The following is a 13,629-nucleotide window of genomic DNA, read 5'->3' as shown; positions in this document are numbered from 1 at the left end:
CATGTATATTACTCTTCAATAAATAATTGAAAAAAGGGGAGGAAGTTGACTGAAGATGTAGATCAGAGGAAATTGTGTTCATTATTGCCACTACTGCAGCTGCTTGGTTAGCTGTCTCACCTCCACAACTTTGGGAAGAAACAGAAACCAAGCATAAATACCAGCTTTCTCAGCCTTGGACTTCAAGCTCTTTGAAATTCTGAACACCTAGAAGACAAGTCCTATGTATATTTAGATTTTCTTTTAATAGTACCAAGTGCTTAATAAACCCCTTTATGATGATAATGACAAGAGTGATAGTAGCAGGTTTTAATCAAGTATTGTTGTCACTTAAGAGAAGGGAAATCATCATGGACAAGCTCCTTCAAACCATAGTTTACCTTTGATATCATTAAGCAACACATATGCTATACTCAGTAACATCCACTCAGAAAATAACACTATTAATACAAACTTACAAAACCACATACAAACTTGCAAATATTAAATACTTATACAAATCTTACAAATATCATGAATGACTGGCATACCTAAAAACATTGCTTAGTCGGGTTAAACAGAAAATGATGATCTGGCTGGCTATTCTTTATGGGTATGGGTATAAACTACAAACCTGTGTTTTGCAGGTGACTGTTATTTGAAGGAGTGGTCTTCCTGGAGCCTGTGTCAGCTGACCTGTGTGAATGGTGAGGACCTAGGTTTTGGTGGAATACAGGTCCGTTCCAGAGCAGTGATTATACAAGAGCTAGAGAATCAACATCTGTGCCCAGAGCAGATGTTAGAAACAAAATCATGTGATGGTGAGTGCTACCATTCATAAAATCTATTTATTTTAGTTTTGTGTTGATAAGCAAAAGTATAAGATATAAAATTTTCTGTTAAATAAGCAAATTTGCTAAGATATCACTTAAAGTTGAGAATTGAGTTAAGGGTATGATTCTGAATTCTAAATATTTAGAGAATAAAAGTCTTGCCACCCTTCATAAATGAAATATTGTAAAAATATTTCTAGGTTTTATGAGCTAAAGAAGGCTGAGATCATTAGGAGCACGTTATTTGTACACCTGTAGCAACCCTGATGATGTGTGAATCTAAGAATATCCTCAATTTATTTAAATCAAAAGAAATAAAGAAAAATTACAAAGCAACAGCAAAATGAGATATTTTACTATATTCTCGGAAATTGATAAATCTAAGTATTGGTAAGGATTAGTCTGAATTTGACATACAGCATATATAAAAATACACCTTTATATGTCTGTGTGTATATGTGTACATACACATAGAGCCATGCACCCAATATAAGCAATAGATGACATTCACAAGAACCACAGAGCATTAAAATGTTCTAGTTTGGGAGCACAGAAGAAATCTAAATGAAAAAAAAACAATTGTTATCTAGTGGAGAATGTCTTGCTCAACAAACAACCCTCTCATTCCTGCTTGTGTTCTGAAGCAATTGAGTATGACATATATTAGCAAATAGGAGCCAAAATAACATCTATATTACTGAAAAGTTGAAGAAAGCTTAGAATGTTGGAGAACAATGCTTAGAATGAAAGCCAATTGAGCTAGATGCCTTAACCCAAGAATTATAGAATTATCCACCTTCTTAGTTAAGTCTTCCCAAATTTACATTTCATATTCCTGGGTAGGTAAAGGAGAGAAAGGTCAGAGGTTAAAATAAATAAATAATTCCCAAGAAAAGAAAAAGAATTGTTTACCCTGAAATGACAATGAAGTAAAATTAGGAATCAGTAACAATTGCAAAGAAATTCTCCCCATGCCCACACAGAAGTGAAAACTGAAAGCTACATTTCTAGAGCATTACATATCAAATGTTATGCAGGATGCAGCACAGAAGTACTTAGAAGGGAATTTGAAGCTTTACATTCTTATATAGGAGGGAGAAAAGTTTAATAAGAGCTAGACTTTCAACCCAATTTAAAAAAAAATGGGAAATAGAGTGTATACAGTACTGATAAACACAAATTCAATGAGATAGAAAACAAATAAACAAGATAATCAACAAAACCAATAGCTTGTTTTTTTGACCAAACTAACAAAATAGACCACCTCATGCAAAATCAATGATGAAAAAAAAAGGGTAAAATTACTACTAATAATAAAATAGTGTTTAAAAATATAATTCTATGAATAAATTTTGCTAATAAATGTCAAAACTTGACAACAATTTAGAATGTTATTTATCAAGAGTAATAGAGAAGCTAAACCATAGATTCTGCAACTATTAAAAACACAAGTCTATCAAATATTCTCACACATGCACACACACTAAAACCTAAATGGCTTTAATTATGAGTTTTACTAAAATTTAAAGAAACAGACAACTCCCATTTATTGTGAAATCTTAAGAAATAAAACAAAGTTGGGTAGAAAAAAAAGATGAGGAAAATCTCCCCAAATACAACACCAAAATCACAAACTAAAATGAAAAACAAAAATTCTTTTAAATCAAAATTTGAATCTTCTACACTGTAGAATAGATCATAAACAAAGTTACCGGACAAGCCACAGACTTAGAAAAGATATTTGTGAAGTCAATTTTAAGGAATTAGTGTCTAGAACAACTATCCTAAATCTTTTCAGCATTCCAAGACAATTTCATACTTGTAAAATTGCTGAGTACCCCAAACTGCTTTTCTCTGTGAGTTATATATATATCAAACTTTTTCATATTAAAAAATGACAACTGATGTTTTAAAATATTTGATAATTTATTTAAAACAATCATAAATCAATTTGTTACCATAAATATTTCCTGAAAAATAACTATTTTCCAAAACAAAAAGAAAATAACTTTAATGACAGGCATGGTCTCGTTTTACACTTTTTCAAATCTCTGGCTTAACATCTGGCTTAACAGAAGACAGCTGGCTTCTCTTCTCTGCTTCTGCATTCAGTCTATTGCCATCTTAGTTTAGTTTATGTATATGAAGAAAATCCAGCCTTACTTACCCAGGTGTGTAGTTAAAGGGGAAAATCCTCACACACGTACTCTGAAAGAATGTCAAAGTCTTCCCTGGTCCCTGGACCATAATTTGAGAATTGATATTCTAGAATAAAAAATTCCCACACCCCAATATGAAAAGGCATAGATTTCAGTAGACGAAAAGGGGTGGGGGGAGCCAAAAGATATACATAAGCAATTCACAAGAAGAAATCTAAATGCCCCCAAATATTTTTCTCAGTTTAATAGCTTTGGTAATCAACTACAAGTTAAAAATGACAAGATAGCTTTCCACACCCACAAGACTGACAAGAAATTTAAATCTGGAATTTATAAATGTTTGTGAGGGTTTGGAGTAATAGTAACTCTTATTCAGTGCTGGTGGGTATATAAATTGTCACCTTTTAAAGAAAAGAATGAGCTGTATTTAGTAAAGTTTCAGCTGTCCCTACAGTGATACCCAGAAATTTCCCTTCTAAATATTTACCTTGAAGAAGCACCAGGAGGCTTGCACAAGACTGACCACTGAGGCATTGTTATAATAGCATAAGTTGAAAATAACCTAAAAGTCCACCCATAGAGGAAATAGCTAAATAAATTGTAGTAGATAGTACCATGGAATTCTATGTAGCAGTTAAAATAAATTGACTATGTCTGCATTAAAAACATCACATAGAAATATTTCATTTATAACATTGTATGATACATATAACATTGACTATTAAGTTTCAAAAAGATGTATGTATCAGTATGATACTTTTTAAATTTTAAGACCGTCTAAAGGACTTCCCTGGTGGCACGGTGGTTAAGAATCCGCCTATCAATGCAGGGGATATGGGTTCGACCCCTTTTTCGGGAAGATCCCACATGCTGCAGAGCAACTAAGCCTGTGCGCCACAACTACTGAGCCCACACTCTGCAACTACTGAAGCCCACGCGCCTAGAGCCTGTGCTCTGCAACAAGAGAAGCCCGCGTACTGCAATGAAGAGTAGCCCCTGCTTGCCACAACTAGAGAAAGCCCACGCGCAGCAACAAAGAGCCAACACAGACCAAAAAAAAAAAAAAAAAAACCTAAAAATAATTTTATATAATCATTAAAAGAATTAAAAGAATTAAAAACATGTCACAGAAATACATGTATCTACTTCAGAAGACTGGGTATTGCTGGAGAAACAAGGAGGGAGATCAGATCAGGAAGCAATATAATAGAACATCAAGTTTATTTGTTACTTTTTTTACTCATCAACAAGCAAAAAAAAACCTAAAGCAAATATGACTAAACGGTAATATTAGTTAAAATTGAATGATGGGTAATTGAATATTTTTTAAATTATTCTCTGTCCTTGTCTGTATGTTGGATATTTTATAATACTTCAAATAAACATAAAATTAAATTGAAAATCCAGGTTCACATTAGATAGTATGACAGCAGACATGGAAGATTAGTTGGAATTTAGGTATGTATCTGGAATTGTGTAACATTTATATGGCAACTTCTGGATAATAACTTGACATTTGAATCATTCAGGATGGACTTCTCATCCCTTTCCAATTGTTTATAAATATTTTATGAATACCCTATCTCCATGATTGTTCCGCTGGCCTACAGAATGCCTCTGTTAATGTTTATTGTGTTCCTGCAGATGGACAGTGTTACGAGTATAAATGGATGGCTAGTGCTTGGAAGGGCTCTTCCCGAACAGTCTGGTGTCAAAGATCAGATGGTATAAATGTAACAGGTAAACCTCCCATTTCTTTGTTCTTTGAAAGTCTTCCTGTAACACACATGTAATTGGTTAAAGAAAATAATTAAGAAAACAAAGATATTCTTTCAGTATTCCACACATGGTTGGGTTCAGGACACCTGAGCTGTGCACCTGATGACCAATGACAAAATATTTTACTGTTTAATGTTTCAGTTAAATTCTCCCTCACCCAGCCATTTTAGACATTGCTGCTATAATTAAAATACTAATTCTAATAAATGATTTTAAGTAAATAATTCTCAGATTGTTTTTCCTAGAAATCTTATATATTAATAACTTCTTACGTGCTAAGAAAGTCAATATTTTGTTGACTCTGTTTCTGTGCCTTAAAGGCAGTATACATGGAGTCCAAAAATATTGCCACGAGAATATGATTACACAAATCCAAATATTTTGCTTAAATTCAGAAATCTATGATTTATAGTTTTTTATTAATTAATATAGAAGACCTATTGGTAAAACTCAAGCCCAGAGCATATGAGTAGCCAATCGACCTACTCTGTCCCAAGTCAAAAATCATTGTACGTTGAAAGAAGAAATCCAAATGAAGAACTTTTTTTGAATTTCCTTTGACCCAAATATACCCCCAAGAACTACTCTAATCTACAGTTACTGAAGTTTCCTTATCTGAGTCCAGTAAATGCAAGGGATCCCAAAGACCCTTTGAAGAGGGAAGAAAATTGGCTCCAGAGATGGAGTGAACCACCCTGCAAATTTCCTACAAAGAAACCAGGGTCAGAACAGAACCTCAGCCTCAAGCCCATGGACCCAAAGATCTAATGTCTCTTCTTAAACAATGTATTTGTAGAGATCTCATCTACAGGAATCTCCATAGCATAGCATCAGCCTGAGTATTGACAGTTAACTAACTGTTCAGGAGGACCTGCTGACTTGCTGCCATTGTTTTGACCCTCTGGCAGGGAGAAAAAGTAATGTGCATTTTGTTGCCTCTGAGTAATGTCCATTTATAAATTTAACTGTAATATCTACAGTAAGATGATAGGAGGCAGGGGTCGATATGCTTTTTGGAAAGCATAAATTTTTATACTGAATTTTAAATTACCTGGATTTATTGAAACCTAATTACTCATTTCCTCCTTATGAAAGCTAGAGCAGGATGTCAGATTGTATTCTTGTGAAGATAAGATTTTATACATGAGAAATCTGTGTTAAGAAACACTTGATAATAGCAACTCCCAGTGGATACATCTATAACAAAGAAAAGACACCTAGCAAGAAACCCTTTGCTCTCTTACACTATTATTTTCTGGAAGAAAAATCTGTTCCAAGCACACCACCCTCAGAGGCAACAGAGGGAGACAGAGTTCTGGGAAGAGAAGCATAGGCTTTCTGAACCCAAAGGCATTATAGAGGTGGTCCACTCAACTCAGGTGTTGAAAATGAATGTCTACATTCTTCTTTAAACTATTCAGAGGGAATTTTACAGCTTCCCCAGAGGATCCTATTAGTTTTCAGTGTTTGTTTTTTTTTCCAAATATGGATGCAAAAAATAGTTGTCTGCCTTTTCTTCTACGTGTTAAAAGCTCTTTTCACACTGAAATTGGGGCTATTCCCCAATGCAAAAAGGTAAGTCAAATTTTAAAAGACTTACCTGTAGAAATCATATTTTCAATTTCTTTTCCATATAAGTATCCCATGTATTTATTCCCTTCTAATGCTGTTTTATACCCCCCCAAAAAAAATGTGTAAATGATTTGTGATAAACTCTGTATGCGTTCTTCTTCCACCTTTTAGGAGAGATGAGATTCTTTATGAGAAATAGACAAGCATGTAAAGTATATTATCTACCTTGATTGCTTTAATTTTATGAATATTTGTCCTTATAAGAAACTCAAGATGCTGTTTTACTCTGTCTTCATATGTTTAATGATGATAACTTCAATATGGCCATGTAACTGCAACTGCCTTGCAATGACTAACTGCTTTTCCATAACAATTTTTCTGTGAATATTTGGTTTATAATATAGAGAGATAAGGCAAGGAATTAATAGGCACCTTTGATTAGATTCCAGAGGATCATCAATTCCATAAATAAAGGAAAATTTTTGCTTTGCTAAAATTCTAAGTTGAACAAGTATGGTTTGAAACTATCAGTTCTTTCCATGCCACCAATACTGTTTCTTTATGACATCTATTCTTGTCTTGAAACTTCATTATAACAATGACTTCGGCACACCTGGTACTGTATTTGAAGGAAGAAAGAAGAGGACTAAACAGAGAACTGCAATGTCAAGTTAAAACAATAGTGCAAACATACACTTAGTAGCTGCCTTTGTTTTCTTATACCCAAAAAATATCCTGAATTAGTGATTTTCTCAAAAACAAACATGTACTATAAAAAATACATATACAAGATAGTCACATGAATCAAAGGGACATCTTAACATGAAAACTATTTACTTGAATAACCAAGAAAGAATTTTAAAAGAATATTAAATCTGCTTTTTAGTGCTGGACTTGGACTCAGAAACTATGATAAATAGCTTGCAGGCAATTAGTGTTTTCAAAGTAGCAACTATAAAATCATCCATTCAACAGGTGCTTATTGAGCACCTGCTGAGTGGCAGGTACTATGCTGTCTCCTCTGAATAAGAAGAGCCTCAAGATCCTAAATAAAGTGCTCAAGGTCAACCAAATATTTCAGTCAGCTGCCCTCAGAAAAGTCTGTGGGATTCCCAAGGTGGTTCAGGATTCAAAGACAAGTCTACAACAATGATGTATTTTTAATCATTGCAAGAGATGCTACTTGTCAAAATATGATTTTCTGTTCTGCAGGGGGCTGCTTGGTGGTGCGCCAGCCTGATGCTGACAGGTCTTGTAATCCACCGTGTAGTCAACCCCACTCGTACTGTAGCGAGGTATGTGTGAATTCATTAGAGTAGGCAAGCCAGCTTCATCATTTGTCACCCCACTGCCTCTGGTACAATCCATTCCCCCACCCCAAAAAAGCATGTCTTGAGGCATAAAGATTCTATTTGGGGACCTCTTCTTTTATCACTATAAACAATTCTGAATGCACTTGCTTCTACTGTTAGAATAAGTTTGTAAAGGGACAAAAAGTGTGTTCTTTTTTACGTATTTATGACAGAAATTACATGAAGTAAATTCCCAGAACAATATTTCTTTAAAGCCTGCTCTTCAAGTCAGGTCTGTTATGCTTAAAAAGATCACCTTGCATGTACAGTATAAGTCTTGTTCTCCTGCAGACAAGGATATGCAGTTGTGAAGAAGGGTACACTGAAGTCATGTCTTCCAATGGTACACTTGAGCAATGCACACTTATCCCCGTGGTGGTGATACCCACTGTGGAGGACAAAAGAGGAGATGTGAAAACCAGTCGGGCAGTACATCCAACCCAACCCTCCAGTAACCCAGCAGGACGGGGAAGGACCTGGTTTCTACAGCCATTTGGGCCAGGTGAAGTGACTAGACAGTGTTGATGTAGAATTCTTTAGCTATATATTTAACCAATTCCAAAGGATTAAAAAAATGAGCAAGCATTTTCATATGAGTTAATTATTTTATGTATAGTCATTTATGTTGATACTGCCATATATTATTATAATTTTCTACTATTACAAAAAAAGCTCTCATGCTGAAAATTCAGAAAAATGAAATTACTTTCTTCTGACAAAAATTTTAGGATTGATATTATTTATTTTAATTTCAGTCCTAAACTTAGAAGTATAATTATTTTCACATTGAACAAAGAAATCTAACAATGAAAATACTAGGAAAAAAGTGTTGTCATTCAGAACTCGAACAAATAAAACTATAAAGACATTAAAGAATTTTTCCATTTCACCACAGAGTGTTAAATATTTGAAGATCAGCAATGCAGGAGATACTTGGCAGCCAAACCAATTTCTACCAACCCTTAGAGTTGGCACACTCAAATACTCAGAATCTATACTAGCACCAGATTAACGGGGGCAGGGATGGCGCCTTCCTGTCTAGATGGGACAATCTAAACTTGGAGACTGACCAGACCCCTGTCATATTCAACAGACAGCTCGTAATGTGTCTAGTAATGGACTTGAAGCCCATACAGACAAAAGCTTGAAGCCTCATCAGATGCTATCCTTACTCTGCACATTTTCTCTCTTCAGTTGATTCAACCATATGCTTAGCCCTAGAACTAAGGTGGTGCTTAAAAATGTGCTACAAGAGCTATATGGTAACTAAGATCATGACACTTTTTCTCACACCCTAGAGGGATGACTAGTTCATGACCGAAGGAAGTCTCCAGGCAAAGCCAGGCATAAACTACTTCCTGACTCCGTTAGAAACATGAGAAAGGAAGGAAGCGATTTGCATAGCCAGCACATCTCTATTTTTAATGCATTTAGTCAAAACACTTTCCCTTACTGGTGAATCACTATTGGGAATCTTTTTTTAAGTATGTTCAATATTTGGGTGATTCATATTTAACCACATCATCCCTGCCTTGATTAGGTTTTGAGCTGAAAATAAAATTTATTTTGTAAAGCTGACCTGTTTCTGTAAGCATGGGAAACTCTTCCTCTCAGTGTCCAGGACAGCGGACCAGCAAATGGCCATTTGCAGTCTTACCCTGACCAAAAATCCAAGCAGATCTCCTCACATCAAAACTGATTTTTAAAGAGAGAATATTATTATTGTCATTTTTCATTTAATATATAGTTTTCCTAAAGTGAACATTTTAATATATTAAAAAGGTACATGTTCTAAAAACATACAATTAGACCTTGCTCTTGGTTTATGAAAAACCCAAAAATATTTGTTGAATTTCTCTCAGGGCAAATAAACCCAATAGAGCTCTTTCGATTTTGAACCCAGACTCAAATTTTTTAAATCTTTAGAATTGAGAGAAAAGAAAAAAAGGGTATTTAGAATATTAACTTAGTTTATTTCTAGCAAGTGAACCCCTAATTGATCCAGCTCTAGGCAAAAAAAAAAAAAAAAGTTCATAGTACTAATTTGCTTTTGATGCCTTCCAAATATTGGATAAACCAGAGTATCTGTGGGGTCAGTTTGCCCAATCTATAATTTTAATTCTAAAATCATATGTTTAGCTGTATGTGTACAACAGAAAATATATGTTGGTGTGAAGATCAAGTTAAGTTAGGCAAAGTCATTAATAGTATCACTCATTTGAAGTTTATCCAGAATATAAAACTGAGAAGTTCAAAGAGAATGAGACCAGAAAACCAAATTTTAAAAGTTCTTGTCATAAAACTGGAAAAAAAGAAAAATTCCTGTCCTGATTCCATACAATAGAAAAGACAGAAAAAAGTTACTTAGAGATCCTTTTATATGTTAATCAAACTTGGCTGTTTTTACAAATGATATTGTCAAATCAGTTTTAAAGCACACTCTAAGTATAAACTAAATAAAGGATTATATTAATTCCAAAAATGTTAAATATATTTACTATCAATTCATCTGGAAAAAATATTTAAATGACAAAGTTTGCATTGAGATACCTGTCAGCATTAACTCAAAGTTGTAGGACTTTCTCGAAATTGCATTATTTTTTCTTCTCTTCTCAGAATGAAAATCAGAAGAAAATGTTTATATTACCATTACACATATATTGGGTTTAAAATAAAATTCAGATAAGAAGCAGCAGAAATTTAGACCTGTTAACTTGAAATCTGAACTTGAATTCAAACTTCATTGCTTTTCAATTCAATTTTCATTGATAATTTATCTTTAATGAAGGACCATCTAACTCACTATAGCAGCTTTGCATTAATCATTAATTATGCCTAAGCAATAATTCATTTTGAGTTTTGAAAGGACTTGGTCATATGTGACTGGTCATTGGTTGTAGTTAAAGACTGTCATATATATACCAGACTAATGTAAATTAATGACTAATATCCATTCTTCTTAGATGGGAGACTAAAGACCTGGGTTTACGGTGTAGCAGCTGGGGCATTTGTGTTACTCGTCTTCATTGTCTCCATGATCTATCTAGCTTGGTGAGTGTTTAAATATTTCAAAATCTAAGGGGATCTCTATTTCAGAGGAAACACTTTCAACTGGCCATAACCAGGAAGAGCAATCTAATGTCTCAAATAAGTATTCCACATTAGTGTTCATCTGAATTTCTGAATAAGCATGGCTTTAGTCTTAGATAGTCTAAAAACTACCAAATCTGAGCCATTTAATTTCTGAAGATGAGCCAGAGCTGCCCCAGGCCATCTTCTCAAGTATGTTCTCCTTGGTTCTATAAGCAAATATTACTTTGTATACTTATGATGAACTGTAGATTTTTATATTGAATTACTGCTGAGGAAGATATTATGGTAATACCCAATTCAACTATCTTTTAAAACATTAATTATAAATAGTGTTATTTATAAAAGTTTATGGACAAATATAAATGATTATACTATAACATTATTTCCATTGTTAGTACTAGAGGAATTCCATTTAAACAATTCATCTTTTACAGGATAATGAAATATTTCAAGGTTTCTGTTTCAAGTTTATTCAGAGCATAAAACAGAAATTAAAAAACCAGAAAATCAAATTTTAAGGTTGAATTTAGGCAGTGTAGGCAATTAAGCAATTTAGGTTTATCAATGTTTCCAGTTTTTTCATTTAAAACAATTAAAATTGCAATTGAATGTTGATTTTCTTTCTCCCAATTTTAATGATTTTTTTTTCTTTACAGCAAAAAGCCAAAGAAACCCCAAAGAAGGCAAAACAACCGACTGAAACCTTTAACCTTAGCCTATGATGGAGATGCAGACATGTAAACCATAACTTATCCTGCAACAACCAGTCTCAGCTTTCTACCTTTGCTGTAGATATCCAGAGGCCACAAAGCTATTCAAACTGTATGGATTAAAATACATTGTAACTTCTTAAAAGATCATCATTAAGAGTGAAAATCACAGTGCCACTGGAGATATCAAGACAGTACCACTTACATAGAAACCATCAGCCTTGAGAATTCTAGGAGATTTAGTTGAATACATGCTGAATTCTGAGAGTTTTATGTGATCTTTCTGGAATCTACCAACTGATAATTCACTTTCATCTCTAAAATAACGGTGGTGGGATTGGCCAGTTAGGATGCCTGATGCAAGCCTCTGTCTGCAGTTAACCATAGTAACATTTTCGCATGAAGAGTTTATACCAAGATCTCTACGCTACTATAGTCAAACATAACAACATGTATACTCAATTGATGATACACATTATGTCAGATTATGTACTTGTTAATAAGCAATTTTAATGGTGAATAAAGATAAACTCTAAACTGAGCAGAAAACCCACTGAATAAATTCAGCATCCTGGTGATTGATGATAGTTTCATTGACCTGCATTTCAGAGACAAAGACCCTTTTATAAGACTTAATTCTTGTCTCTCTCCAAACTACAAATGCTGGACAGGTACTAGTACCTTAGAAGAGTCCTCAAGTTCAGTATTTTATAGCGGTTATTGTCTGGAAAACTAATTTGCTTGTGTTAATACAGTATGTTTCTACTTTCTCTAATTTTCAAACTGGTTGCCTGCATCTTTTTTGCTATATGGAAGGCACATTTTTGCACTATATTAGTGCAGCATGATAGGCACTTAACCAGTATTGCCATAGAAACTGCCTCTTTTCACATGGGATGAAGACACGTGTGCTCAGAGTGTCATGGAGACATTTACAAGTTCTTGTGTCCTAAAGAGAGTAAAGTTCTGTTGGGATGGCGACAGGATGGAATTAGCTATTACATCTGCTGCCCACACTCTTCCTCATCACTGCAGCCATTGTGAAATCAACAACATGGTGGTAATTTAAGTGTTTAAGTCCCGAACTCACTAACCCTCCAAAAGATGGATCCCTCTAGTTGGCTTTTTAATTGTACTTTGAAGGCTGTTTATGACTAGATTTTTATACTTGTTATCCTTGTTAAAAAAAGAAAAGAAAAGAAAAAAAGGAGCTGGTTGTCTTTTTAATTTTGAGCAGACGGAAAAAATAATGTGTTCGTGATTTTTGTAACTAAAAGAAATCAAAATTGTGTGTTGATTTTTTTCTTTCTCCCTGATTTGTTTTCCTAGTTTCAGATGGAATGTATTTCAAAATCCATTGTTTTGTCTTTCTCACCGGTAAAATTTGAAGCGAGTCTTTTTAATGTATGATATCAAAAACTAGAATTTTTAAAAGAGAAGATAAATATTTTGTTCAGGGCTTCATTAAATATCTAGACCAAGGGTGGCACACTTTTTTCTGTAAAAGGTGAGATGGTAAAGATTTTCAGCCAGGTCTATGTTGCAACTTCTCCATTCTGCCGTTGTGAGAACGCAGCCATAGACAATACACAGTACAGTACATAAAAGAATGAGCATGGATGTTTTCCAATAAAACTTCCTTTAAAAGAAGTCAGCAGGCCACATTTGTTGTAGTTTGCTGGTCCCTGGTCTAGAAGCTTTTTCAGTGCTAACTCACTCTCCATTGTGTCATCTTGAGCTTTCATTCATTTACCCTCAGACTGCGATCAGTGTTTAATTTCAAAAATGAAAAACAGTCATTCAACTTATCACTGTATTGGAAGTAGCTATATTTTTCACAGATGTAGCCCTGGGAATGGCACAGTAAAATGATATCTAACTCGGCTGGTTTCTTTCGTATGAAAGGAAAATTCAAAAGGTGCCATTAAAAAGCGATACCATTTTTCAGGCAACATTTATTGCGACAACCTTTGGGAGACGGAAGGACGTTACGTTTTCAGGTCTTTAAAAAATAGCATCACAAGCTATTCTATCTTAAACGTAGCTGTGTAGCTCTACAAGTGGTTTGGACTAGAAGGTATCTTACCTTCATACTAGAGTTTGAACTCCCCCTACTGTTTGCTAGAGTATTTGCAAAGATTACAAAAGATAG

At 34.2% G+C, this 13,629-nt stretch overlaps 1 protein-coding gene and 1 long non-coding RNA gene across 2 annotated transcripts in view; one reads left to right on the top strand and one right to left on the bottom strand.

The window, feature by feature from the left end:
* The window catches only part of THSD7A (thrombospondin type 1 domain containing 7A), a 455,098-nt gene extending 443,080 nt beyond the window's left edge, over positions 1-12,018 (top strand). The window contains exons 23-28 of the mRNA XM_059933940.1: positions 627-800; positions 4,616-4,711; positions 7,535-7,617; positions 7,966-8,176; positions 10,638-10,725; positions 11,424-12,018. Of these exons, the coding sequence (XP_059789923.1) occupies positions 627-800; positions 4,616-4,711; positions 7,535-7,617; positions 7,966-8,176; positions 10,638-10,725; positions 11,424-11,508 (737 nt within the window). The 3' untranslated portion in view covers positions 11,509-12,018. The remainder of the gene's footprint in view (positions 1-626; positions 801-4,615; positions 4,712-7,534; positions 7,618-7,965; positions 8,177-10,637; positions 10,726-11,423) is intronic.
* Positions 6,763-13,629, bottom strand: part of LOC132372015 (uncharacterized) — a 55,498-nt gene continuing 48,631 nt past the window's right edge. Inside the window, exons 2-3 of the long non-coding RNA XR_009505069.1 lie at positions 7,931-8,062; positions 6,763-6,941 (exon numbers count right to left, since the gene is read on the bottom strand). This is a non-coding gene — a long non-coding RNA (uncharacterized LOC132372015). The remainder of the gene's footprint in view (positions 6,942-7,930; positions 8,063-13,629) is intronic.

The sequence above is a fragment of the Balaenoptera ricei genome, chromosome 9 (assembly GCF_028023285.1).
Source record: "Balaenoptera ricei isolate mBalRic1 chromosome 9, mBalRic1.hap2, whole genome shotgun sequence".
NCBI lineage: Eukaryota > Metazoa > Chordata > Mammalia > Artiodactyla > Balaenopteridae > Balaenoptera > Balaenoptera ricei.
The sequence above is the reverse complement of the archived record's forward strand: the minus strand, read 5'-3'. Positions and strand labels throughout refer to the sequence as shown.